The sequence below is a fragment of the Panthera tigris genome, chromosome E2 (assembly GCF_018350195.1).
Source record: "Panthera tigris isolate Pti1 chromosome E2, P.tigris_Pti1_mat1.1, whole genome shotgun sequence".
Lineage (NCBI taxonomy): Eukaryota > Metazoa > Chordata > Mammalia > Carnivora > Felidae > Panthera > Panthera tigris.
Window position 1 is genome coordinate 1,595,493 of NC_056674.1, and position 25,153 is coordinate 1,620,645.

The following is a 25,153-nucleotide window of genomic DNA, read 5'->3' on the forward strand; positions in this document are numbered from 1 at the left end:
CTTGGTGTGTGCTTTTGCACATACATATTCTCTCTCCAAAAGACCAAGGGTCTCTGATGAACTTCCCTAGAATTTTTAAAAATGTGTTTATTTACTTATTTTGAGAGAGCGAGCAAGTTGGGGTAGGACAGAGAGGGAGAGAATCCCAAGCAGTCTGTGCTGTCAGTGCAGAGCCCAATGTGGGGCTTGAACTCAGGAATCGGGAAATCATGACCTGACCGAAATCAAGGGTCAGACGCTTAACCAACGGACCACCCAGGCGTCCCCTAGTAAACTTTTAAAATCATGGTCTTAACTCCTTAACGGAGCTTAAGTTAAATGTGTCCCGTGTGCCTTCCCAGAAACAGGACTCTTGAAGCTTGTCTCTGATGGCCTCTGGCTTTCTCCATTCCTGGTGCCTCTCCTCGACTGCGTTTGCTGTGATAAATCACAGCCTGCCCCGAGTATGACAAAATGTGGAGTCCTGTGAGTCTTGCTAGCAAAACACTAAACAGGATGGTCCTGACGCCCTTAACCACCTGGCCATACAGGCCTGTGCAGTTTCTCTTCAAGAGCCACATGCCACACGCTGTGTCCCCCGCATAAACAGCTCTGTGTGAGCACTCTGGGAGGGACCCGAACTAGAAGACGCACGTATACTGAGGATCTGTAAGGGGGAGAGAAAGGAGAAATGAACAAAGTGGCTGCAAGGTGTCTGACGTGGGCAAGAAGGCAGACGACAGTGACCTTCAGGGAGATGTGGGGCACCTCACGCACACAACCCCAGACCCCAACCCCTGCCCTAGCCGTTGTCTACCTCTGCGCCACCTCAAACCCCTCGTCTGTACTCTCCGCGCAGTTGCAACAGGTTATACGGCCGTTGAAAAGTGAGTGTGGTTTGTCTCCTGTACCGTCACACGAGAAGGTAACTTGCAGACAAACGGCAATGGCCCGCTCTATGGCGCAGTGGTGCACAGACCGGCCTATGGGAGGTGGCGAGGTGCTCAGGGCATGGCTTCTGCAGCAGCCCACCTGGCTCCAATCCCCAGTCCCGTACTTCCTAATCAACTGTGAAGCCTTGGGCAGATGTTTTAACCCTTCTGTGCCTCAGTTTTCTGATCTGTAAAATGGGGAGAACATCACCTACCACGGACCTGTTGCAAAGGCTAAGAGTTGCTGTGTGTCAAACACCGCAAACGATGACTGATACACGGGAACACGCCATGTCTGCTTGCCGTCAGGATCATTATGGGTGCATCCTCGTGGGGACGGTCACGGCCGCCTGACACACGCACACAGGCTCAGTAGGTAGGAATACCGACAAGGTGTGGAACGATGACCAGAAACGTTCAACCTGGAGACAAGGACGTGGGGGAACTCTGTGATCACTGAGAGAAAATGCCTCGGGGGCGGGGGGTTAACTCACTCAGGGATCCCCTCACAAGTGAGAAAGCAATGGCGACGCACGGATCCTGAGAAGCACAACTGTTTAATAGACGGAAGGAGACAAAGGGCCTCTGAAGAAGGGCAGGAAGTCACAGAAACCAGGAAAAGTGCCTTCAGGTCAAAGAGGTGGGCAGCGGTAAAAGGCCCAATAACAGACTGGGGGCGGGGGGGAAGCGTGGGAGCACAAGAGGGAACTCTGTGAGACCTGCTTCAGTCAGGTGCCAGTGGTGGAGGCCAGACAGCGGACAGAACTGTTGCACAGGGTGTGTCTGGGAGAGAGGAGAAGGGCGGAGCTCACCGGGCACGTGGGGCAGGAAGTGTGTGTGTGTGGGGGGGGGGGGGGGGTAAGACCAGAGACTGGAACACAGGCATGGATTAAGAGGACAGAAAGGGATTAAGAGGGAGAAGTTAAAGACCAAGCGGTGAGGGTCTAAATTCGAACAGGTCCTAGACAAGCTGGGGATTGGCGGATGTGTCCAACCACGAAGAGGAAGGGTGACCCTTGGAGAGGAGGGACCCCTTCTCCTCTGGGGCTCTATCTAACAAGGCTTACAGAGCTGGGAAATTTTACACATGAATCTTGGAGACTATAACCCTGAATAATCTGCAGATCTTCAGTTTTAAGATCCATTTTTAGAAATATCTGTGGATAACAGGACTTCCATTTCTCTAGATACTTTAGGCTTTTTATTCCAATACCAAGATAAGCCACCAGAGTACCAGGACTTTGGACTACATAGTTTTGCCTGTTTTATTTCTAAGAGTCATTCTTTGGTATTATAACTAGGCAAGGAATTAGAAAACGTAAAAAAGGAGCCAGTAGAAATTAAACTGGAAAAACACAAAACAACCCCAAAACCCCAACACCACAAAAGCCAAAGCGATAACTCACTGAGTAAGCTCAACAGGAGATGAGATGAGAGACAAAACAATCAGTGAGCTCAAAGATCAACAGAAATTGATAAATCTGAGTAACAGAGAGAATACAGACTAGATAAAAAAAATCTGAGGAACTCATTTAATTCGAGTCCCTGAATGAGATGAGAAAGAGTAGGACTGAAAAACTATGAGAACATAATTACTGAATCCCCAGATTTGGCAAAAGACGTAGGTCTTTAAAAAGTTAAACAAATACCAAACAGGAAAACTCCAAAAATTCTGCGCCAGGACACATTGTAATCAAACTTACAAATACTATAGATAAAAACACCCTTCACGGAAAGGAAAAACTACACACAGGGCAACAATGGGTTGAACGGCAGTAAGTAGGTTTCTCATCTGAAACCATGGAGGACACAAAGAGGTATATGTTTTTCTTGTACTAAAAGAACCGTAAACCTCAAGTCTTTTATCCCATGAGAACATCCTTCAGGAATGAAGGGGACAGAGAAACACTTTTAGATGATGGAAACCAAAATCATTTGTCAACAGCACACCTACCCCAGAAGAAAGACTACAGGAACTTTGCCAAACAGAAGGCAAATGTTAACATAAGGTCTGGAACTTCAAGAAGGGACAAAGAACAATGGAGATGGAATGAGTAAAAGTAGAGATAAACAGACCACTCTTTTCATGAGTTTTGTTTAAAAAAATGTTTGACAGCTGAGGCACAAATTACAACATCCAACATAGTGCTCGGTGTAAGAAGGGAAATACTTAATTAGATTTAAAATGGAAAATGCAAAGGAACCTAATGGAATTAAGGTTTCTATACATCAAAGTGCTTAAAATGCTGATAATATCAGACTGATAAGTTATGTATATACAATGCCTACAGTACAAAAATTAAGACGACACTCAAAACATCATACGTATATCAAATGGAATTCTAAAAATTGTTGGGAGTAACCCACAGGAATGCAAAACAACACAAAACAGAACAGGAAAATAACAAAAACAACCAGAAAACGAGAAACAATGTGAAGGGAATACAGCAAAAAAAAAAAAAAAAAATGGAACACTTAAGCCCTAACACACCAATAATTACTTTCAATTTAAGTGATGTGACTCTACCAATTAAAAGACAGAAAGTAGAAGGGATAAAAAAGCATGACCCAACTATATGCTGTTATAAGAAACCTCTTTCAAATGTAGTGACACAGATAAGGTTCAAAATAAAACTATGGAAAAATATAAACCATGCAAACATTAATCAAAACATGCAATAGGGAGGAACGCCTGGTGGGCTCAGTTGTCTGACTTCGGCTCAGGTCATGATCTCAAGGTTCATGAGTTCCCTGTGTTGGGCTCTCCGCTGTCAGTGCAGAGCCTGCCTGGGATCCTCTGTCTTCTTTCTGCCCCTTCCCCACTCTCTCTTAAAAATAAACATTAAAAAAAAAAATACAGTAGGGACTATATTAATATTACTGAAGTATGCTTCAAAGTCAAGAAAATGAACATGGGCAAAAAGGGACATTAAATAATGAAAGGGTCAATAACCAAGATAACATATCAATACTAAATGTGAATGCACCAAACAACAGAGCTTTAAAATACCTGAAGCAGAAAATAATAGAATTTAAAGATGAACAGACAATAATGCTTCAGGACTTCACCATCCTCCCTGTGCAACTGACAGAAACACTAAACAGAAGGTCAGTAAGGATACAGAAAATTTGACTACTACTACCAACCAAGAGGATTGTGCAGGCATTCACAGAAATTCCACCCAATGACAGAACACATTCAAGTGGCATTTTAGAACATTCAAGAAGACAGACTGGGTCATAAACACACAACAAATTTAAACAGGCCAAATGTGAAACAAACCAGAAATCCAATAACAAAAGATAAAGAAAATACTCTACTAGAAAACTAAACAATAATCCATGAACCCAGTAGTCTCTTAAGGAGCTGAATAAACTGGAATTAAAATTAGCTGTGGTGGGGGATGCCTGAGCAGCTCAGTCAGTTAAGCATCCAACTCTTGATTTCAGCTCAGGTCATAATCTCATGGTTGGTGAGTTCAAGCCCCACATCGGGCTCTGCACTGACAGAATTGGAATGTTCTCTCTCTCTCCCTCTCTCTCTGCCCCTCTCCTGGGCACACATATGTGCGTTCTCTCCCTCACACAAAATAAATAAATAAACTAAAAAATAAACTAAAAAAAAAACACTTGTGGGATGAAGCGGTCACAATGCTATAAGGGAACTTTATAGTACTAAGTGCTTAAATCAGAAAATAAATGAGGAGCAAAAGACAACCAAAGCAAGTAGAAGAAAGGATATAATAAAGATCAGAACAGATGTTAGTGAAATTATATAAACAATACAAACAAATGAAATTAAGTGATGGTTCTTCAAAATGATCATTAAAACTGATAAATACCTAAGAAGATGGACAAAGATAAAGAGAGAGTGGACCTATTTCCAAAATCAGGTATCAAATGGGACAGAAGTATAGATCTTGCTGCCATTAAAATGGTAATAAGGAAATACTACAAGTCTACAAGTTAGAAAATTTAGATAAAACGGAACAATTCCTTGAAAATGCCAATCTTAAAACTATCCAGTGTATCCAATATAAAAACTATTCTGAATTCAAGAAATAAGAGGAAAATTTCCTCAACAAAATATAATCAAATGGAATGTTTTAATACATAATATGTAAAAAAAAAATTATACTCCACAACCAAGTGGGATTTATTCCAAGGATGCAAGACTGGTTCAATATTCAAACCTAATCAGTTAATACACTATATATCCATAAACTATAAAGGAAAAATCAGATAATCACATCAATTGATGGAGACAAAGCATTTGGCAAAATCCAACGCTTATTCATAATTAAAAAAAAAAACAAACAACTCAGTAAATTAGGAATAGATGGAAATTTTCTAAACTTGATAAGAAAACTCCAAAAAGAACTTTTAACATTGTATTTGATGAAAAACTGAAAGTTTCCCGCCTCATTTGAGGAATCAGTCAAGGGCATCCTTTCTTACTACTCCTATCTGATATCACACTGGAAGTACACCTAGAGCAGTAAGAAAATAAAGTCATAGATAAACAGATGGGAAGGAAGAAATAAAACTCTATCTGCAGCTGATGTACCTTTGCAGAAAATCCTAAGGATTCTACCCAGAGAAATGGCTAGAAATAATGTGAGTTTAGCAAGGGTGCAGGTTACCAAAATATCATCCCCCAAACCAATGATCATTCTGCATACTACTGAAGATCATATGGAAAATCAAAGTGTAAAAATCAATGCCATTTACACTCAAAAAACAAAACACCTAGTTACAAATCTTAACAAAAATATACAGAGCCTGTATTGAAAATTATAAAACGGTAATGAAATACCAAGAATTAAATAAGTGAAGTATCATAGCATGTACGATGTTCATGATGCTGCTTTTCAACAAACAGATCTACAAACCAATTCCTATAAAATGCAAACACGATTTTCTGCACCCTAAGATTTATATGAAAAGTCAAAGGAACTAGGAAAACTAAATCAATTTAAGTAATAGAGAGAAATCACTTTTACCTAATTTTGAGGTTTACCGTATAGCGACGGAAACTAAGTAAATAGATGGGATCAAGAAAAAGTCTGGGTGTTTGGGGTTTAAAACCAAATAAAAAAGTTTGTTTTCTAAAACTGTGAAGTCTTAACGTCTTAACTGGTGCGAGACAATGTGCCCATTCTTATGTGTGTATTTACCGCTTTGAATACCTGCCCTCTCGTCTGTCTAACTCTCCTGCCACTGAACAGTAATGAACGTATATACAAGACACACAAAGGGTCAAGGCCCGTGGCCTCTGAAACACCCCCCCTGCCCCAAGTAAACAAAGGAATCCATGACAAAGTGCTTGACAAAGCTTGACAGAGAAGTCTCACAAACTTTTCATTTCATTTGCCCTTCTAATCTCCACCTTCTTTTTATAAAAATTCCTGAGATAACGCTGCAGTGCAAACTAAGAAAAAAGTAGCTGAACATTTTACTTCCTGCATAATCAACACCGGTCTCTCCCGGATGAACTCTCAGATGCACAGTAAGGCTCTGGGCCGGGCCAATCTCTAACTGCATCTCTACGCGACTCCTGACGGCCTGGGGTGGATGATTTTCTCACAGCGAAGATACCTGGGGGGTCTCTCTTTGGTATGTTCGATCAGATGCCATGGTAGAGGTTTTCTCCGGCAAAAGGTTTTCCTCGGTGGTTACATTCAAGAAGTCTTTCCCCAGAAGGAGTTCTCGCAGGGTGACCGAGGACTGCCCGCTCGCGAAGGGTCTCCCCACTTCTGCTGCGCTGCCCCTGACGGGGTGTCTCCCGGTATGAATCCTCTGATGCTGAGTGAGGGAGGAGCTGCGACTGAAGGCCTTGCCACACTCGCTGCACTTATAGGGCTTCTCCCCGGTGTGGATGATGGCGTGCCGGATGAGGTTTGTGCTCCAGCAGAAGCATTTCCCACACTCCATGCACTCATAGGGCTTCTCTCCACTGTGAATCCGCTGGTGCCTCGTGAGCCCCGAGCGGCGGTTGAAGGCCTTCCCGCACTCAGAGCACTCGAAGGGCTTCTCCCCGGTGTGGATGCTGAAGTGTCGGATGAGGTCCTTCCTAGTGCTAAAGGCTTTCCCACATTCTTTGCACTCAAAAGGTTTTTCTCCGGTGTGGGCCCTTTTGTGCAAGATGAAAGTGGAACAGTGGGTGAAGGCCCTTCCACACTCGGTGCACACGAAAGGCTTCTCCCCGGTGTGGATCCTCTGGTGCCTCTTGAGGTAGGACCTGTGGTTGAAGGCCTTCCCGCACTCCAGGCACTCGAAGGGCTTCTCCCCCGTGTGGATGACGTAGTGGTGAATGAGGGCCGCGCTCTCACAGAAGGCCTTCCCGCACTCACTGCACTCGTAGGGCTTCTCCCCAGTGTGAGTCTGCTGGTGCCACATGAGGTAGGACCTGTGTTTGAAGACCTTGCCACACTTGAAGCATTCGTAGGGATTCTCGCCAGTGTGGATGATGTGATGTCGAAGGAAACCCGGCCTGTGTCGAAAGACCTGCCCACACTCTTTGCACACAAAGGATTTCTCACCAGTGTGTCTCCTCTTATGCAGGACAAAATTGGAGCGGTGGGTGAAGGCCTTTCCACACTCGTTGCACTTATAAGGCTTCTCCCCGCTGTGAATCCGCTGGTGCTGTGTAAGGTAGGACTTGCGGTTGAAGGCCTTCCCGCACTCCATGCACTCGTAGGGCCTCTCCCCCGTGTGGATCATGTGGTGCTGGAGGAGGTGTGTGCTCTTAATGAAGGTTTTCCCGCACTCAGTGCATTCATAGGGCTTCACTCCAGAGTGAATCTTTTCGTGTCCAGCAAGAAGGTGCTTCTTATTAAAAGTTTTCCCGCATTCATTGCACTTAAAGGCATTTTCCTCTTCTTGAATCACGGGATCTTTACCCGATCCACATGAGTCACGGTCACGGATGGCACCACCTAGGGGGACCAGGTCCTGTGCAATCCGCGAACACACTCCATCAGCTGTTCCTAAACCACCACGTTCAGGGGTCATTTTCTCCCTCTGGGCTTCGAACCCTGGTCTCGAGTGTCCTTCCTGCATTTCTGACGGTCCACGCTGATCCTTGGTTTGGCCCAGCTGGTAGTTCCCTGGGTCACCACGTCTTAGTTCCTGGAACGAGGCCCCCTCAGGCAGGGCTGGATCACAAGTGGTGGGTTCCATGGTCTTGGGTTTGTCCTTGTCACCTGAAAGAAACCCAATACACAAAAAGCCCTGTGAGTAATGACGACATGGGAAAAATAAAACTAGCGTTTCAGCGAAAGAAACGAAGATGAAAACAGGGCCCATCTCTGTTATGTTTTACTACCTCTGAATCTCAGGATTTTTACCCTTGGATCTTGGACTGTTGACTTCTTGAAAGGGAGACCCAGGAGAAGCCAGGCGAGGGGACAGGAGATCTGAGGGGAAATACTACCACCACAATCCCATTGTGCATGCGTCTGCAGTCTAATTATGGTGCTGTGTGCTTCAAGATACCTCTATGCGTGGACATCCCGCATGGGCACCTAGGAATGTATCCCTTAGTTTGGGAAGGCAGGTAACTCATTAGAGGCCTCCAGTTTGTACTAAAGAGATAACTCGAGGCAAGGTCCAGCCACGTAAGAAAAACCTACCATGAAATTAGAAAGTTGGGACTTTGAGCCACAAGATACCAGCTGGACCTCTGGAAAAGGAAAAAGAGCTAGACACTGAGTCCCACGGAGAGTAACTCAATTGCGCGTATGTAATGAAGGCTCAATAAAAACAGAAATAGTGATGCTCTGGCCAATCTCCCGAGTTGGCCATATCTGTGCACGTTATTGTCATACACGGATGCCAGGAGGGAACAAGTCACTGAAGACATGGAAGTTTTGTGTCTGAACACCTCTGGCCCTGCTTCTAAGCTGTATCCTTAATCTGTAACAAACACTGAAGGCAGGGGCGCCTGGGTGGCTGTCGGTTAAGCTCCCGACTTTGGCTCAGGTCATGATCTCGGTTTGTGAGTTCAAGCCCCGCGTAGGGCTCTGTGCTGACAGCTCAGAGCCAGGAGCCTGCTTTGGATTCTGTCCCCCTCCCTCTCTGCCCCTCCCCTGCTCAAACTCTCTCTCTCTCTCTCTCTCAAAAATAAACTTTAAAAAAATTAAAAAAAAAAACAACAGGCAACAACAGATATTGGCGAGGATGCAGAGAGAGAGAGGATCTCTTTTGCACTGCTGGTGCCAATGCAAACTGGTGCAGCCACTCTGGAAAACAGTATGGTGGTTCCTCAAATAACTAAAAATAGAACTATCCTATGACCCAGCAATTGCACTACTAGGCATTTATCTACGGGATACAGGTGTGCTGTTTCAAAGGGACACATGTAATCCCATGTTTGTAGCAGCACTATCAACAATAGCCAAAGTATGGAAAGAGCCCAAATGTCCATCGATGGATGAATGGATAAAGAAGATGTGGTGAATGTATATGTTATGTGTATGTTTATATATGTGTATATATATATATATATGTATATACATGTGTGTATATGTACACATACACACATATATATAACGGAGTATTACATGGCAATCAAAAAGAATGAAATCTTGCCATGTGCAACTACGTGGATGGAACTCAAGGGTATTATGCTAAGCAAAATTAGTCAGAGAAAGACAAATATCATATGACTTCACTCCTATGAGGACTTTAAGAGACAAAACAGATGAACATAAGGGAAGGGAAACAAAAATATAAGAACAGGGAGGGGGACAAAACAAAGGAGACTCTTAAATGTGGAATATAAACAGAGGGTTGCTGGAGAGGTTGTGGGAGGGAGGATGGGCTAAATGGGTAAGAGGCATTAAGGAATCTACTCCTGAAATCGTTGTTGCACTATATGGTAGCTTAGATGTAAATTAAAACAACAACAAAAACCTAAACAAACAAACAAACAAACAAAAAAACACTGAGGGCAGAGTAAGAACAGATTTTAGGAAGTTTTTCTAGTCTTTCTAACAATGTGTCAAATCTAAGGATAGTTGTGGGAAATCTCTGAACTCCCACTGGTTTCGGATGACCTGGGAAGACTTGGCATTCTCGGGAGTTCTGTGTTCTTCGCCTTGAGCTTGGCTGTGTTCAGAAAGACATCAAGAGAGTTTTCCAGTAGGAGGTGCCCACGATGGGGGTCCCACTGGCAGCACAGGAGTCGCCCCAGAGAGGAAGTACCGAGGGTACAGTAGCCTCAGGGGACAGAATGTACAGGGGACCAAGAGTTTGAGGATGGTGCTGATGAGAATGCAGGGACAGAAAGGAGACAAGGGAACAGGATTCCCAAGGTTCTTGGGGGGGGGGGGGCGGGAGGGGGGCGGGCGGGAAGCGGACAGTGAAGACTCCCAGGACACGGCAGAAAGTGAGCAGGACTGGGCTGCATGTACTGAGTCTGGGGAAGAGACCAGCAAAATACACGTGGATCTAGAGGAGAAAATGATAATACTTTACTTGAAGATATGAAGGAAGAGCTGGGTCAATGAAGAGTACGATGTGGGGGTCAGAAGAGTCAGAGGAAGGTGTGTTGAAAGGGACAAACTTCCAGTTCCAAGGTTAAGGGCTAGGAACGGGACGTACCACACGAGGGCCCTAGCTACTCCTGCCTGCCGTGACAAGGCGCAGAGATGAGAGAGTAAATTGCAACAGTTCTCACCACAAGAAGAAACCTTTTTTCCTTTTTAATTTTCCTCCTTCCTTTACTTATTACACTGACATCAGGACCTGTTTCCACTAACTGAAAGAAATTCAAAGATTTTCACTCGTACGAAAACCACAAAAAGCAAAAATGGTGTTCAGCGTCTGTCGCGTCGAGCCGTCACAGAGGCAGTGGGCCCCCTGGGTGGCAGAGGTGGCCCACCGAGCTCCTTCACCAGAACAGTCCCTGACATTGAGCCGCCACAGCTCTGAACTGTGTCTGTGAGCACCTGTGCTTTCTCTCCACTTATTTTGAGCATCTGTCAGCAAGATGTGTCCTAGGGCATCAGAAAACCCTGAGAGAGATGATTTTTAAGTATAGAAATAGTAAAAAAAAAAAAAAAAAAAAAAAAAAAAAAAAAAAAAAAATTCCATATAAATAAATGCTGTTTTGGCTAATGAAAAGTTTCACAGGAACACTCTACTTTCACATGGTGGGGAAACCCGTACGGTGATGTGGGTCCATTATTACTTGACAAAACCAGGGGAATAAAACTTAATCACATAAAACTGACAATTCTACCCAAATGAGTAAAAAAAAAATTCAATACAATTCCCTATAAAATGCCAACTGGGCCATCAAGGAACTTCACAGTCTGATGGTAGGACTTGTATGAAGGGTCAAACAGGCAACAATAAAGAGAAGGACACCTACCATCTCAGATGACAGTACTGCCACGGAATCACAGGCTCACACACTGTGGTACCAGCACACAGAGAAGACAAACGAGCAATGGAAAAAGAAGAGACTTTGGGAAACACACGCAGGGAGCTTTGGTGGACGGCAGAGAGGGCAGAGAAGCTGGGGGGTTGAAGAAGAGGAAACATAGTAAATGGAGCCAGAAAGACTGGTGTCGCACTGGAAATGCAAAACTGTACTCGTATCTCACAACAGACTCCAGTTCCACCTTGGATCGAAAGGTTAAATGTCAAATGTCTCTCTCTCAAAATAATCAACAAACATTAAAAACATTTTTTCAGGGGCGCCTGGGTGGCTCAGTCGGTTAAGTGTCCGACTTCGGCTCAGGTCATGATCTTGCGGTCCGTGAGTTCGAGCCCCGCGTCGGGCTCTGTGCTGACTGCTCAGAGCCTGGTGCCTGTTTCAGATTCTCCTTCTCTCTGACCCTTCCCCGTTCATGCTCCGTCTCTGTCTCAAAAATAAATAAACGTTAAAAAAAAAAAAATTTTTTTTTTTATAAAAACAAACAAAAAAAAATTTTTAAGTAAAAAAAAGAACACAGTGGCAACTATCCAGTAAAAAACTTGAAAGTTTGCGTAGCCTGGAATCCATCTACCTCACTCCAAGAAAACATCAAAGACGCTGTAACCACATGCAGGATGACCTTCGGGGCGGCTCCGGGCAGCGCCTGCCTGAGCAGTGAGTACGTGAGTGCACGGGGAGCGGATGGGGGCTACCTGAGCCGGGAACTTACTGACCTTCTTTAACCATAAGGAGCTAGATATATGTATTTTTTATGTTTATTTTTGAGAAAGAGACAGAATATGAGCGTGAGCAGGGGAGGGGCAGAGAGAGAGACAGGGAGACACAGAATCTGAAACAGGCTCCAGGCTCCGAGCTGTCAGCACAGAGCCTGATGCGGGGCTTGAACTCATGACCTGTGAGATCATGACCTGAACTGAAGTTGGATACTCAACTGACTGAGCCACCCAAGCGCCCCTTGAGCATATTTTTATGTTGAGTACAAAAAGGATGAAGTTACGCTACACAACAAACAAAACGAAGGAGGAAATAATTCCCCTGAAAAGGTGCTCTGGACTCCGGTTCAGGAAGCGGCCCCGGGGCCAAGGGCAAGACCCCCTCTGCTGGATGGAAGGCGCAGCTGCAGACTCGAGAGCCCGAGTGAGTGTGGAAGGGTGGAGGCTCAAGCAGGGGAGGAGGCGCACTGCACTGTCAACGCCGGGGTCGCACGGAGACACGTCCGTGGCTGGGGAAGTGCCAGCCGTCTGGAACAGAGTCTGAGCACGTGGGGAGGCGCAGGCAGGACCTGGAGCCGAGCCGACCAGAGGCACCACGCAGACGTGGAGAGAGGTGGGGAGGCCAGCGGCTCCCCCAGGGAAGATGATGGGAGTGAGCAGGGAGCATGGGGGCGGGGCTGATGGAGGTGGCGGCATAAGGAACCGAGGCGGGAGATGCACCGGGCGGGACACGGCTGCACAGGACCTGGGGACGCCGGCCAGAGAGAGGCACTGAGGGCGGGGGGAGGCTTGAGCGGCTCTCCGAGGCCGTGTCCGGTCCCCAACTTGCCACCGAAACTTGGCAGGTGGACGGAGGGAGAGACATTACGGGTCCCTGGCCGGGCACGCGGACTCTGGGTCAAAGGGTTCCCGGCTTCCGAACCACCGGAGAGGCCAGAACGAGAAGCTTCCCGGGGAACCAGGGCCCGCGGTCCCCTCCTGGTCTGCAGCCTGCAGGGTCTCCCGCGCGCCCGCATCCTGGCTCCTACCTGGATAGGTGTTCTGGGAGAGGCCTCTCTTCGCCGTCCACGGCTCCTGCCCGCGCTCCAGCTGGCAGATGAGCTCCGGTCTGGGGACGGGACACCCTGGTCACGGAGAAAGAAAGAAGGCACTGGGATTTTTGGGAAAACAAATTAAACCTCTCAATCTAGTGTGGGACTTCTGGATATGGATATGACTTCAGAACGAAGCTGCTCCCATCCACATGAACACTGACTTGTCACCTGGAAACTGGCACAAACACCACTGCTGGGATCCAAAGACTTGAGACAGTAGTTCTGGCTGTGTAGACAGCACCTGTTTCCTTTGACTTCCAGCTCACAGAATCCCAGGGAAGAGGATCCCCTCCTTCCAGAGAGTGTTTTCTCGTTATTCCGAGCACGTGAGTCTCACCCACGTGTGCATCCACACCTCCCGGCACGTCCGCCTCACATCCAACGAACGCAAACCTCTGTAGGCGAGGCCTGGGTATCGGGAGATTTAAAAACCTTCCCAGCAGATTCTGGCATCAAAGGAAGGTCGAAAAACCACTCTCTACCAACCTGCAAGTGGCTATGCCCCATCACCAATCGTTAGAGGAACATAAGTACACAACCTGGTAGGAGCCAGGACGGCTGAGTGGGTGGCATCCTGGGACTTTTATGAGGGAACCTGCCTCAAAGCCCTAGACCAGAGAGGGGGTAAAGAAACACACAGCTGGGCTGTCACTCGCCAAGTGGGGAGCCGGGATCACCTCTGAACTTACGAGACGAGAGAATGAACGTCCCTCAGGGTGAAGACTGAGCTGCTCTGTCATGTAGCTACTCACAGACACAGGGAAAAGACACAGGACTGCAGAGAAGTCAATGGCAGAGGCACCAGGACCCACGGAAGGCTGTGCTGACAGACACAGAGCCACAGCCGGAGAGTATCAGTTGTCACTACGCAAACCTCACTTGCCATCTGCTGCAGGCTCAGCTCGGGTGTCAAAACGGGAGTAAGACTTCCCTTCAGCTCTCAAGAGCCATGCCTCCTGTGACCCCAGGGCCTTTGCATGTGTTGGCCCTACTACCTAGCAGGCTGTTCTCTTCCCACCTTGTGCCTCTAGAGAACTCTAACTCTTCCGGTCTCAGCTCCCATGTTACCCCCCGACAGGACTTCGCTGAAGCATGGCTTCATTAATCTGCCACGTTGTTGTGGAGTTTCTCATCCTAACAATAAATGAAAAACTAGCATTTATAGGGTATAACCATATCCCAGGGACTGCGGCAAGCAATTCAAATACGTTATGGTTTTTTTTTTTTAATTTTTTTTAATGTTTATTTATTTTTGAGACAGAGAGAGACAGAGCATGAGCAGGGAAGGGGCAGAGAGAGAGAGGGAGACTCAGAATCTGAAGAAGGCTCCAGGCTCTGAGCGGTCAGCACAGAGCTCGACACGGGGCTCGAACTCATCAACCGCGAGATCATGACCTGAGCCGAAGTCAGACGCTCAACAGACTCAGCCACCCAGGCGCCCCTCAAATATGTTATGTTTAAAGTGGAAATAAATTTATGGGATAATTTAAAGAAATGACATATTTAAAACACTGACTCTCTCCATTCAAAACAAAGTTTGCATCTTTACTGATCTGAGTCTTTTTTTTTAGATCCTAAGCAGAATCCTTCTGTAGTTTACAGGTGTGATAACCTAGGTCTGCAAGGGCTAATTCCCTAGTTGCCCCTGTATCGGCAAAAACCCATCTCATCCATCTGTTTTTCCATGGTCAAGTCTCTGGGTGGGTGCCCCAGGGACAACTAGGGTTAGTGGCTGTCGTGCAAGGCCAAGGTCCCCCCAGACTACCGTGCTGGGGTGCAGGTATGCCCAGTGAGCCAGCAACACTCAGTGCTGGGCTGCTCAGCTAGGTTCCCCAAGGGACTGATCGCACAGTCCCTTTTTCAAGGCGCATCTGGTGGAGTCCCAGCACTGGTCCCCTGTGTGATATGAGGGATCTACTGGCCACACAGTGTGGGGCGCCCTCCTCAGATGATGTGGCACAAGAGGCTTCAACTGCTTCGAGGGCAAATCCTGCCATTGTTGCCGGCCTTACTGTCGTAGTCTGTCCCCCAACCCAGCAGGGATGGGACACCCCATTCTTGGAGACCCATGGTTCAATGTATAAGGGAGAAAAAAAAGCGTATGGGGTATCTTGTTCCTGCGAGGACACCTCAGGACGCATCTCCCCTTACGCCAGATTGCACAACCAATGTCAGGGCACCGGCCAGTGCATCCGGGCACCCCCGACCGCAGCTGCCCAGCAGCATGCCAGAGTCTCCTCCTTAAAATCACACTGACCCAATCAGAATGCCGATGCCGCCACCATGCTGCCCTAGACGTAAGCCCCGGCCCTCTGCGGCTGTCAGGGCACCCTACAGACGAGACTGCCACTCAACAGGAGCCACCTGGGACTGCCGGGAGCTCATCAGGTAAATACCCAAAGAAAAGGAAAGTGACCAGGGACAGAGAGGTGACAACAAACAATTATGCTGGGGACCAGGGCCATCCCAGGGAGGTGCTGCCCAGAGACCCCATGCCCTCCCCACCCCTCTCACCAGCAGGAGACAAATTCAATATGGGGCTGCAGGCAGCTAAAAGCCCAAGAAAATGAAGCGGGAGTAGGAGGGGTGCTTTAAAACTTATGTACCAAGCGAATACCAGGTTTAGAAAACAACATTCATCCTAAACTAGTGACTGATTTAAAAACAGTAACAAAAAGAAACCCCTAGATACACAGGAAGAAAATAAAAAATAACTAAATGCACAGTGTACAACTAAAACACTGTCTACAGTTTGGTGCGATTAGAAATGCAAAATTTATATGCTAAAAGTTAAGATAACAAATTATAATAATTCTGTATAGCATAATTATTCTGTATAATAATTCTGTATAGCATAACAAAATTTATATTCCAAAAAGATTATATTACCAAAACAAAACCGGGCACGGATTGGTTTTTCTGACTCTACAATATAGGTTCTGAATTAACTTCAGGATTTGCTAAAACGCACCAACTGACAAAACTTCTTAAATTTAACCAATACCGGGGCTCAAATCCTAGTTATACCTGGAGATTCTTCTAAATTTAAACACAGCGCTGCCCAAACTTCAGTAGCTAATACGGGGAAGAACAGGTATGTCTCACTTTAACTGCAGATTTGCCTACAACTCCCTGCGTCCCAGCGCCCACTGTCCTAAATTATGCCCTATGGGCACAGGTGCCCTGACACATCACAGAATTAAAATACATTGCTGGCGCTTACAAACTGGCTCGGGAAAATGGGGCCCGCAGACCCCAATTAAAATAGTTAATACAGCCCAGTGGAGGCTGAAAAGGAGCCTTTTATCACATAAAAGCTGGTCAATAAAGGAATGACCGTCCCACTGCTGCTGCACCTGACAGCCCAGTTGTGTCTGTGCTTGAACCCGGGACAAACGAAGGGCACCTCATGGCGGTGACTACAATCTTACTACTCTGGTCCACCCCTGAGGGTCCCTGCTAGGAACGCAGCGTGTCCTCCCCTCAGTGTCATTATGCCCAAATTCCCAATGTGATCGTATCTGGAAGACAGGATCTTTAAGGAGGGAATTAAGGTTAAATGAGGTCAGGGGATGGGCCCCAATCTGGTAGGACTGGTGTCCTTGAAAGAAGAGGAAGAGACAGCCTTTCTGAGCCAGAGGAAAGGAGCCGTGAGGACACAGCATGAAGTGGCAGCTGGGAAGAGATCGCCATCAGACACCTCTCTGCCGGCACCTCGGGTCTGGAACGTCCAGCCTCCAGAATGATGTGGAAACAAAGCTGTTGTTTCAGCCACACAGTGTGGCAGCCAGAGCGGACTCACACGATCCACACACCCAACATCCGACAGAGATCAAGGACATCATTCAATCCACACCCCGCTGATTCTGGGCTGAGAGCTCTGGCTAACCGTGCTGCCCGGTGCCTGCTCCGCCCCTCCTCTGCCAGCCTGCCTTTCCCCCGCAGGGAAACCCTTCTCTCCTGGGCTGCCGGGGAGGGTGGCTCAACAACTCCGACCCACACCCATCTCTGCAGACGAGATTTTAAGTGCCCCCACTTTCTCCCGGAGCACACGTGTGACGGTACATCGAGGACGACCTTGACCACAGAAGGTCATCTGACACACTCGGTTATGGATACATAAACACAACCCAACATCTTTTAGTCCCTTTGTGGGATTAGTTATCTTATATTATAGTTTATTTATGTAACTATGAAGAGAGAGAGCACGCACACACGTGCACACAAGCACAGGTAAGTGGGAGAGGGGTAGAGAGAAAATCCCAAGCAGGTTCTGAGCTGTCAGCTCGGAGCCCAACGTGGTGCTCAAACCCACACAAACTGTGAGATCATGACCCGAGCTGAAATCAAGAGTCTGACACTCAAACGACTGAGCCATCCAGGCGCCCCTGGGGGATTAGTTTTAGATAATAACACTACTTAGCATTATCTGGGGTCTGGTTACTACATTCTTCATTTACACATTTTATTTAACCTCACCGGTGTTGACAGTTACAGGTCAGCCCACCTTAAATGAGGCTTCCTCCAACCAAGACTCCAAGACCTGTTCACAATACTGTTAACAGACGCTCCGGTGGGTGCCCTCAGAGACCCCTTCACTACAGAGGCTTTGGACAACCTCTTTCTCCTCAAGCCTCCTGGAGTCTCTGAATGACCAACGATGGCCACAAGGGCTTCTGATGGGACAACCGTCCCCAGTTCCAGCCTTGAGCAATACACTGTTAAAACCACAGTGACTGACCACACACTAGGCCCTCCCGAAAACAGCCGCTCTCACAGACAGGAGCCTGCAACCTCCACGCCCAGCTGCCCACCGTGCCCTGGGTCACAGAAACAGCATGGCACAAGCTTGGCACCGCCACCGACGACTCCCTGAGACAGTCTGGAGCCCAGCCTGGGCCCCGTGGCACCCTCCCCTCGTGGGAGGTGGCGGCTTCTCCTGTCTGCAGTTCCCAGCCACATGTTCTGCTGCTGAAGGAGGTCACCTGTCCCCAGGCCCCCAGAAAACCCCTGGGAGTAACGGAGGGAATAGTTAGGGGAGTTTGGGGATTGTAAACGAGAGACTGTTTTCCATCACACCCGAGGGGGCTCAATGGAGTGTTGCTGCTTTCTAGCCCTTAGCCAGAACGTTCTAAATAAAACTGGACCTAAGAAACATCGCTTGGCCAAACTTCAGGGGGTTATTTTCACACCAGATGCCCTGATCAACAAACGGTCCCATCTCCACATTCATTATAAACTGCTGGGCCACTGCCCAAAAATGGACTCCTTCAGGGGAAAGAACTCGAAGACCCTCCCGTCTCACAGACACCCCCAAAATAAGTCAAAACCACGCATCTCTACACATACAAGGGCCACGATACAAGGCATGGCCAGGCATTCCTCGTTCCCTTCAGAGCTGCAGGCGATACTACTAATGGACACACACCTCACTTCTCCAATTACACAATGCTGGGCTCTGGGAAGAGAGAGACATTCAAGAGCTTTCGCGGCCCAAACATGCCCAAAATTGCTGGCTTAAGTAGAAGACATAACTCCTTTTCAAATCCCAGCGTGACAAAGAAACCCGAGGGGGTCTCTAGCTTGCCTTACAAAAGGCCTCTTGGCCTAACACCCCACACTAACACCACTGTTTCAACCAAACGTGGCAAACACAGGAGGCGCCCAGCAACTTGAGCGGCCATTCACTCGCAAAGGATACCCCAGTCCCACACGTGGACAACACCGACCCAGACCAACACTCCAACGATGACAACTCCACGCCAACACTAAAACCTTCACCCCAGCACGTGTCCAGACTGCCTCTCCTAAGACCGAAATTAGACACAGAACCTTTTTGCTTTCTTCCATTAGGAATTCTATTATGTTCTTGAGGTGACTTTTTGGAACACTCTAAGGAGGGGCCAGGGGAACCAAACACATGCTTATAGCACTGGAATGTTCAGTTCCATCCCCCAACCTCTGGGCAGGCAACAGGGGCTGGAGATGGAGTTCAATCACCAACGGCCAGTGATTTCCTCCATGATGCCGATGTCATGAAGCTTTCGTCAGCAGCCCTAACTAACGTGGTTCAGTGAGTTTCCAGGCTGGTGAACACATCGAGGTGCAGGAAGGGTGGCAAGCCGAGACAGGGGGCATGGGAGCTCAGTGGCCTGTCCTGCACACCTCGTCCTCTGCGTCTCTTCCATCTGGCTGTTCCTGAATTCGATCCTTTACAATAACTGGGTAATATTAAATAAGGTGCTTTCCTAAGTTCTGTGAGCCACCCTAGCAAATGATCAAACCTGAGGAGGGGGTCATACCTGATTTATAGCCAGGTGACCCAGACAGGTGACGACCTGGACTCGTGACTGGCATCTGAAGTGGATGTGTGGGAGGGGGAGGGGCTGTCCTAAGAGACCGAGCCCGTTTTAACCTGCGGGATCTGTGCGAACTCCAGTTAGTGTGTGGCAGAATTGCGTGGGGTCGAAAACAAGATTTTCATGTCAGAAGTGTTACTGAGTAGAGGAAAAAGAGATTCTTTTCGTTTACACACAACTAGCACACACATGGGCATGTATGTACAGACGTGCACAGGTGTGTACATATGTATGTAAATGCACACATAGAAACATGTAAAATACATGACAGCATTAACCTCTCTACATCATCTGTCACTAAGTCACCTCTATGAATGCAAATCTTGCAGGTGCAAATTCATACGGGGGGGGATGCTGTGACAATTTACATGAGTGGAGCATGAATAAGCTGAACAGTCCACACAGTCAGTGCTCAGGGGATCTGTGATTGTTAACTGCTTTTGAACATGACCCATTTTTTTTTAATGTTTTATTTATTTTTGAGACAGAGAGACAGAGCATGACCAGGGGAGGGGCAGAGAGAGAGGGAGACACAGAATCCGAAGCAGGCTCTGGGCTCTGAGATATCAGCACAGAGCCCGACGTGGGACTCGAACTCACGGACCGTGAGATCATGATCTGAGCCGAAGTCAGACGCTCAACCGATGGAGCCACCCAGGCGCCCCAAACATGACCCATTTTGAATTTTTCTTATTTTCTTCAAAGAAAGAATCCTGCATCATTCTGGTAAATGAGAAACCTAGAGTCTAGCCTTAGTGGAAGATCACCACAAAAACTCAGCAATGCCATCAAAATGCTGTTAAGTCCCAGTAAGCTCATGCTGCCTATTCATGGCTGTGGGCTCAAGGCTCCTTCTGTTTTAAAGGGAAAAGTGCCAGGGGCACCTGGGTGGCGCAGTAGGTTAAGCGTCCGACTTCAGCCAGGTCACGATCTCACGGTCCGTGAGTTCGAGCCCCGCGTCAGGGCTCTGGGCTGATGGCTCGGAGCCTGGAGCCTGTTTCCGATTCTGTGTCTCCCTCTCTCTCTGTCCCTCCCCCGTTCATGCTCTGTCTCTCTCTGTCCCAAAAATAAAATAAACGTTGAAAAAAAAAAAATTAAAAAAAAAAAAAATAAATAAAAAATAAAGGGAAAAGTGCCAACAACTGCAGAGTGGGGGTAGTAAAGAAGATGTATTAAGGTTCAGCACTAGGGGCACCTGGGTGGCTCAGTGGGTCAAGCATCCGACTCTTGGTTTCAGCTCAAGCCATCATCCTGGGGTTCATGGGGTTGAGCCCAGGATGGGCTCTGTGCTGACAGGGGGAAGCCTGCTTGGGATTCTCTCTCCCTCTTTCTTTGCCCCTCCCCTGCTTGTATTCTTTCTCTCTCCTCCTCTATTTCTACCCCGCCCTCTCAAGATAAATGAATAAACACTTGAGAAGAAAAAAAAAAAAAGATTCAGCACTAAATCCAGACTTGCCATCAAAAGCAATCAGAGGCAGGAAAAGAGAAGAAATAACGCAATCATCATATCAGGGTGTCTCTCAGTGCCAGTTCATGTTCCTACACTCTCTGAAATAAGGTTTCTCAACCTGACATAATTATGTGGGTTACGGGCATGATTATTTAGGTCAAGACACTTCTTTGCAGGGAAGACAGGGAGGAAACTGTCCTGTGCGTTACAAGAATGTTTGGCAGCACTCCAGGTCTCCACCCACCAGGTGCCTGTCTCAGCCCCATCCCAGGGCGACAACCAAAATGTCTACAAACACTGCCCAGTGTCCCTCGGGGACGACATCGTCCCTGCTTGAGACCGCTAACCTGGAAGGCCGCAACGGGGATGATGAGAGAAAGCGACAGGGATCGGGGAGGGCCCTGCATAAGATCTGGTGGTCAGGACACTGCTGGCGAGGAGGCGGGGACCGCGCACAGAAGGGTCACCGTCTGAGAGGCTGAAATGTCCACGAACACTCACCAGGCAGACACAACAGCAAGCTGAGGCCCGAGCCAGGTGTGTGCGCAGGAAACCACCAGACGCCCCGCACAGCCAGAGCAGGGGGAGCTCAGGGAGAGCACGGAAGGGGAGAGAAGAGCTCAGCAGGGCCAAAATGCACTTTCTATTTGTAAACGTTTTGTTACAAAATATTTAATCCGTCAAACTTCTCTAATTTTGTTTTTGCCTCTTCTCACTGAGACCTAACTCCAGTTCTCCAAAAATCGGCACGTCTTCCCCTAAGCTCTGGGGTCTCAGATCCAATGGCCTCGTGGTGACTAACCTCAAGCAGAGAAACATCTAAGCTGGCGTTTCTCAACTGGGCGCCCTGGATTCTGCAGGCGGGATAATTCTTGTTGAGGGGCCCGTCGTGTCCATCGAAGGAGGTCTCCAGCATCTCCGGACTCTAACCACCAGATGCCAGTTCCACCCACACCCAAGGCGCGACAACCCAGAGTGCCCGCAGACGTTGCCAAATGGCTCCTGGGGGCAAAACTGCCACCCGCCGAGAAGCGCTACTCTAACCGCCTCTCTCCTCCCGGCAGACGATCCCGGCCCTGGAAACAAGTGACAACCATGAGGGCACGTGAGCACAGAGAAGCCCCGTCACTGGGATCACCTCGTTTACAACAGTACCTGTCAGTGCTGAAGGCAAAGGCCTCCGGGGGGCCTGACTCCCTCCCTTCCCGGAGAACTTCCCATCACTCCCTGCCCTGCTGGCCCTGCTGGCCCTGCTGAGGACACTTGAGCCAACCAGGCTCAGCCTGTCAGCTCCCCCTCTGGAATGTGAAATGAGGACCTCAGATGGGAGACCAGTCTGTCCCGGGCACTGGGGTGAGAGGTCCAGAGGAGCTCGGGCTCAGGTGGCCATTTCCGCCTCAAGGACGCCCCACACAGCCCCGCAGCAGAGTAAGGAAGAGAAACAACAGAAACAGGCAAAGACGCAGAGGTGCGGAATCTGGGGGCCACGCCTGGAGACAGAAGGTCCTCTGACAACGAGGTGGCAGGTCCCCCCCTAGGGTGGAGTGGGGAGCACTTACCCAGAGACACCAGAAGTCCACAGTTTTCCAGCATCACCTCCTGGTACAGGGTCTTCTGGGCCGGGTCCAGCTGCCCCCACTCCTCCTGGGTAAAAGTCACGGCCACATCGTCGAAGGTCACAGATACCTGGATGTCAAACAGAGGTAGCAGCGTGTTGGTGTTGGGGTGCTGGATGGGATCGGGCCTCATCCCTACATCCCTGATAAAGGTACACAGTGATCAAGGCTCGAATCGCCAAGAACCTCGTGAGCGCCAAGCTCCGTGCTGGGCTCAAGGTGGGGGTGGACACAGCAGTGTAAGGGAGAAGCCTCCTCCACGGGAGCCACCGGAAGGTCACACAAGACAATGGAAGTGACGGGTGGACTGGGAGATGCGGACACCATGGGCCCCAGGACGTCAGAGGAATGAGTGAATAATGACAATAACAGCATTGGTGACAACGGCAGTACCTGAGCCTCACTGGTCCTGCTCGCTGCCTGCCCCATGCTGAGGGGCACATCCTGGTTAAAGCGACTACAAGTCCCCAGTCCGTAAGTCAGTCTCCTGTGGCTGGAATCCAAACTCTTGAAAGCCGACACTTGCCAGCTGTGTTAACCTTGAAGACATCACTTCATTTCTCTGAGCGTCTGTTTCTGGATCAATACAATAATAGTTCCCGCTTCACTGGTCGCAGCCGTGAGACTTACATAGAGATGACTCAGCTCAGCTTCTTTGGGTTCTCCTTTCTCCCACAGCAACCCCCCCCCCGGCGGGGGGGAGGGGGGAGACATCTCATCACCTCCAACCAGTCCCCGAAAGGCTAAGGGAGTTCCCCCAATTCACCCGAAGCCTTGCCTCTCACAAACCAGAGCCAACATGTCAACCGCTGCTTACTCTTGCACAGGGAGGAAGAGAGGGCATCGGGAATTCCTCCGTAATCACAGTGATTACGATGTACTGACATTGGGAAGCATGTGCCCCAACTTTTGTCGTTAAATACATTTCCATCAATCCTGAAACTATTTTCGTGAACGTGGGCAGAGGAGCAGAACCCTCAGCACTGACCTCACAAGAACGGCACCTGGAGGGTTGGCGCCTCCCTGGGTAACCGGCAGGGACCGGACCTGCGCCGCCCGCTCCCCACCTCACTCCCGGGGAGACTCCACCAGGAACCATGAGCCTCCTTCCTGAGCTCTGACAGCACTTGCCCCGAGGCCAGGACACTTCGGGACCAGGGAGCACAAATGGCTACGGAGAACACAGGCTTCGGCCACGGGAAGAAGGGCCTCTGACTGGCCGCCAAGTCGGTGCTGGCGGAGGAGGGGTGGAGCATCCCGCCCCCCGCCCCAGCAGCTGGGACCACCGCAACCTCACTGCCCCTCCCGGGCCCCCTGAACTTGTCTCTGCCCGGAAAGCGGGCCCCCTCCGCCCGACGCCCAAGGTCATCTGTTAGAAGAGGGCAGGTGGGGCAGCGTGGGTCCTCCCAGGTCCCGTTGGGGGCGGGATTTACCCTAAGACTGACGGGAGTCCCAGGCGGAAGCATCATTCGTTCTGTCCACAACTTACAGGCGAGCCCGAGACCAAGCACTCCACGGAACCGGGGGTCAGTTAAGCCGCAAGCCGGCCCCACCCTCCACACCCCGCGAGTGCGGAGATCGGTCCAGCGGACGTCGGGGCTCCCGGCCCACGGGGGGCCCGTCTCCGCCCTCGCACAGACGCAGCAACTCCGACGCCAACGTCCACTGACCTGGGTCGGGCCGGTCGGCGGCGCCGCCATCGTGGGCCCCGCGGGTCGAGCAAGGCGAAAAGAGGCGAGAGCCCGGGCGGCCTCGGCGTAAAAGACACCACGACTCGGGGCGCCGCCCTCGGCGACCGAGGGGATGAGGGCGGCCGAGAGGCCGCGGCCGGGCGAGCGGCCAGGGGGGCACACCCGCTGCAGGGAGTCGCGGCCCCTGCGAAGCGCGAAGGTGAAGCCTAGCCTCCTTCCCTGTTTGGTCCCCACGAAAGGCCTAAGGAGCGGCGCTGGCACCGCCCGCGGCAGGTCAAGGCCGTCCCAGGGCAAACGGCTGAGGCAAATGGCGGCGGCAGTGAAAACCCCGGAAGCCCCGCCCACGTACGTGAGCCGCAGGAAGCGCCCCTGTTCTTGGCAGGCATTGGCCTCCGATGCCTTCTGGGTAATGTGGTTTCCCTCCTCTGAATCCAACCGGGCAGGATGGACTTAACCAGGCGTCTTCCTCCGAGGGGAAGGAGCACAAGCAAGCGAGCAACCGATCTGCCTTTTTATTTTATTTTATTTATTATTATTATTTTAACGTTTTATTTATTTTTGAGACAGAGAGAGAGCATGAACAGGGGAGGAGCAGAGAGAGAGGGAGACACAGAATCGGAAGCAGGCTCCAGGCTCTGAGCTGTCAGCACAGAGCCCGACGCGGGGCTTGAACTCACAGTCCGTGAGATCATGACCTGATCCGAAGTCGGACGCTTAACCGACCAAGCCACCCAGGCGCCCCTCGATCTGCCTTTTTAAGTGGCCACAACTCGGAGGACCAAGGGGCAGGGGTGAAGCCTCCATTCTGTGCCTGGGAAGTTGAGGCTCCGGAGACAGACATTTGTCAGGGTGGAGGCATATGAAAAGGCAAA

General features: G+C 49.2%; 2 protein-coding genes across 5 annotated transcripts in view; one reads left to right on the forward strand and one right to left on the reverse strand.

Moving 5' to 3' along the window:
- Positions 1 to 225: 225 nt before the first annotated feature.
- LOC102971764 (zinc finger protein 264) lies at positions 226 to 24,600 on the reverse strand. Of its 4 annotated transcripts, XR_006212160.1 has the most exons (6): positions 22,984 to 23,837; positions 22,534 to 22,660; positions 13,100 to 13,195; positions 6,510 to 8,116; positions 1,134 to 1,333; positions 226 to 646 (listed from the first exon to the last, which is right to left on the reverse strand). XR_006212160.1 is itself a non-coding variant. In XM_042970664.1 (5 exons), the coding sequence occupies exons 1-5, from the start codon at positions 24,288 to 24,290 to the stop codon at positions 1,226 to 1,228; spliced, it is 1,968 nt and encodes a 655-aa protein (XP_042826598.1). In that variant the 5' UTR covers positions 24,291 to 24,600; the 3' UTR covers positions 226 to 1,225. The 4 variants fall into 4 exon arrangements, 3 of the variants coding, with proteins under 3 accessions (XP_042826598.1, XP_042826597.1, XP_042826599.1); XM_042970664.1 differs by lacking the exon at positions 22,984 to 23,837 and adding an exon at positions 24,261 to 24,600 and having other exon boundaries at positions 226 to 1,333; XM_042970663.1 differs by having other exon boundaries at positions 226 to 1,333.
- DUXA (double homeobox A) overlaps positions 24,394 to 25,153 on the forward strand; it is a 30,106-nt gene continuing 29,346 nt past the window's right edge. Inside the window, exons 1-2 of the mRNA XM_042969985.1 lie at positions 24,394 to 24,480; positions 24,555 to 24,687. Of these exons, the coding sequence (XP_042825919.1) occupies positions 24,394 to 24,480; positions 24,555 to 24,687 (220 nt within the window). The remainder of the gene's footprint in view (positions 24,481 to 24,554; positions 24,688 to 25,153) is intronic.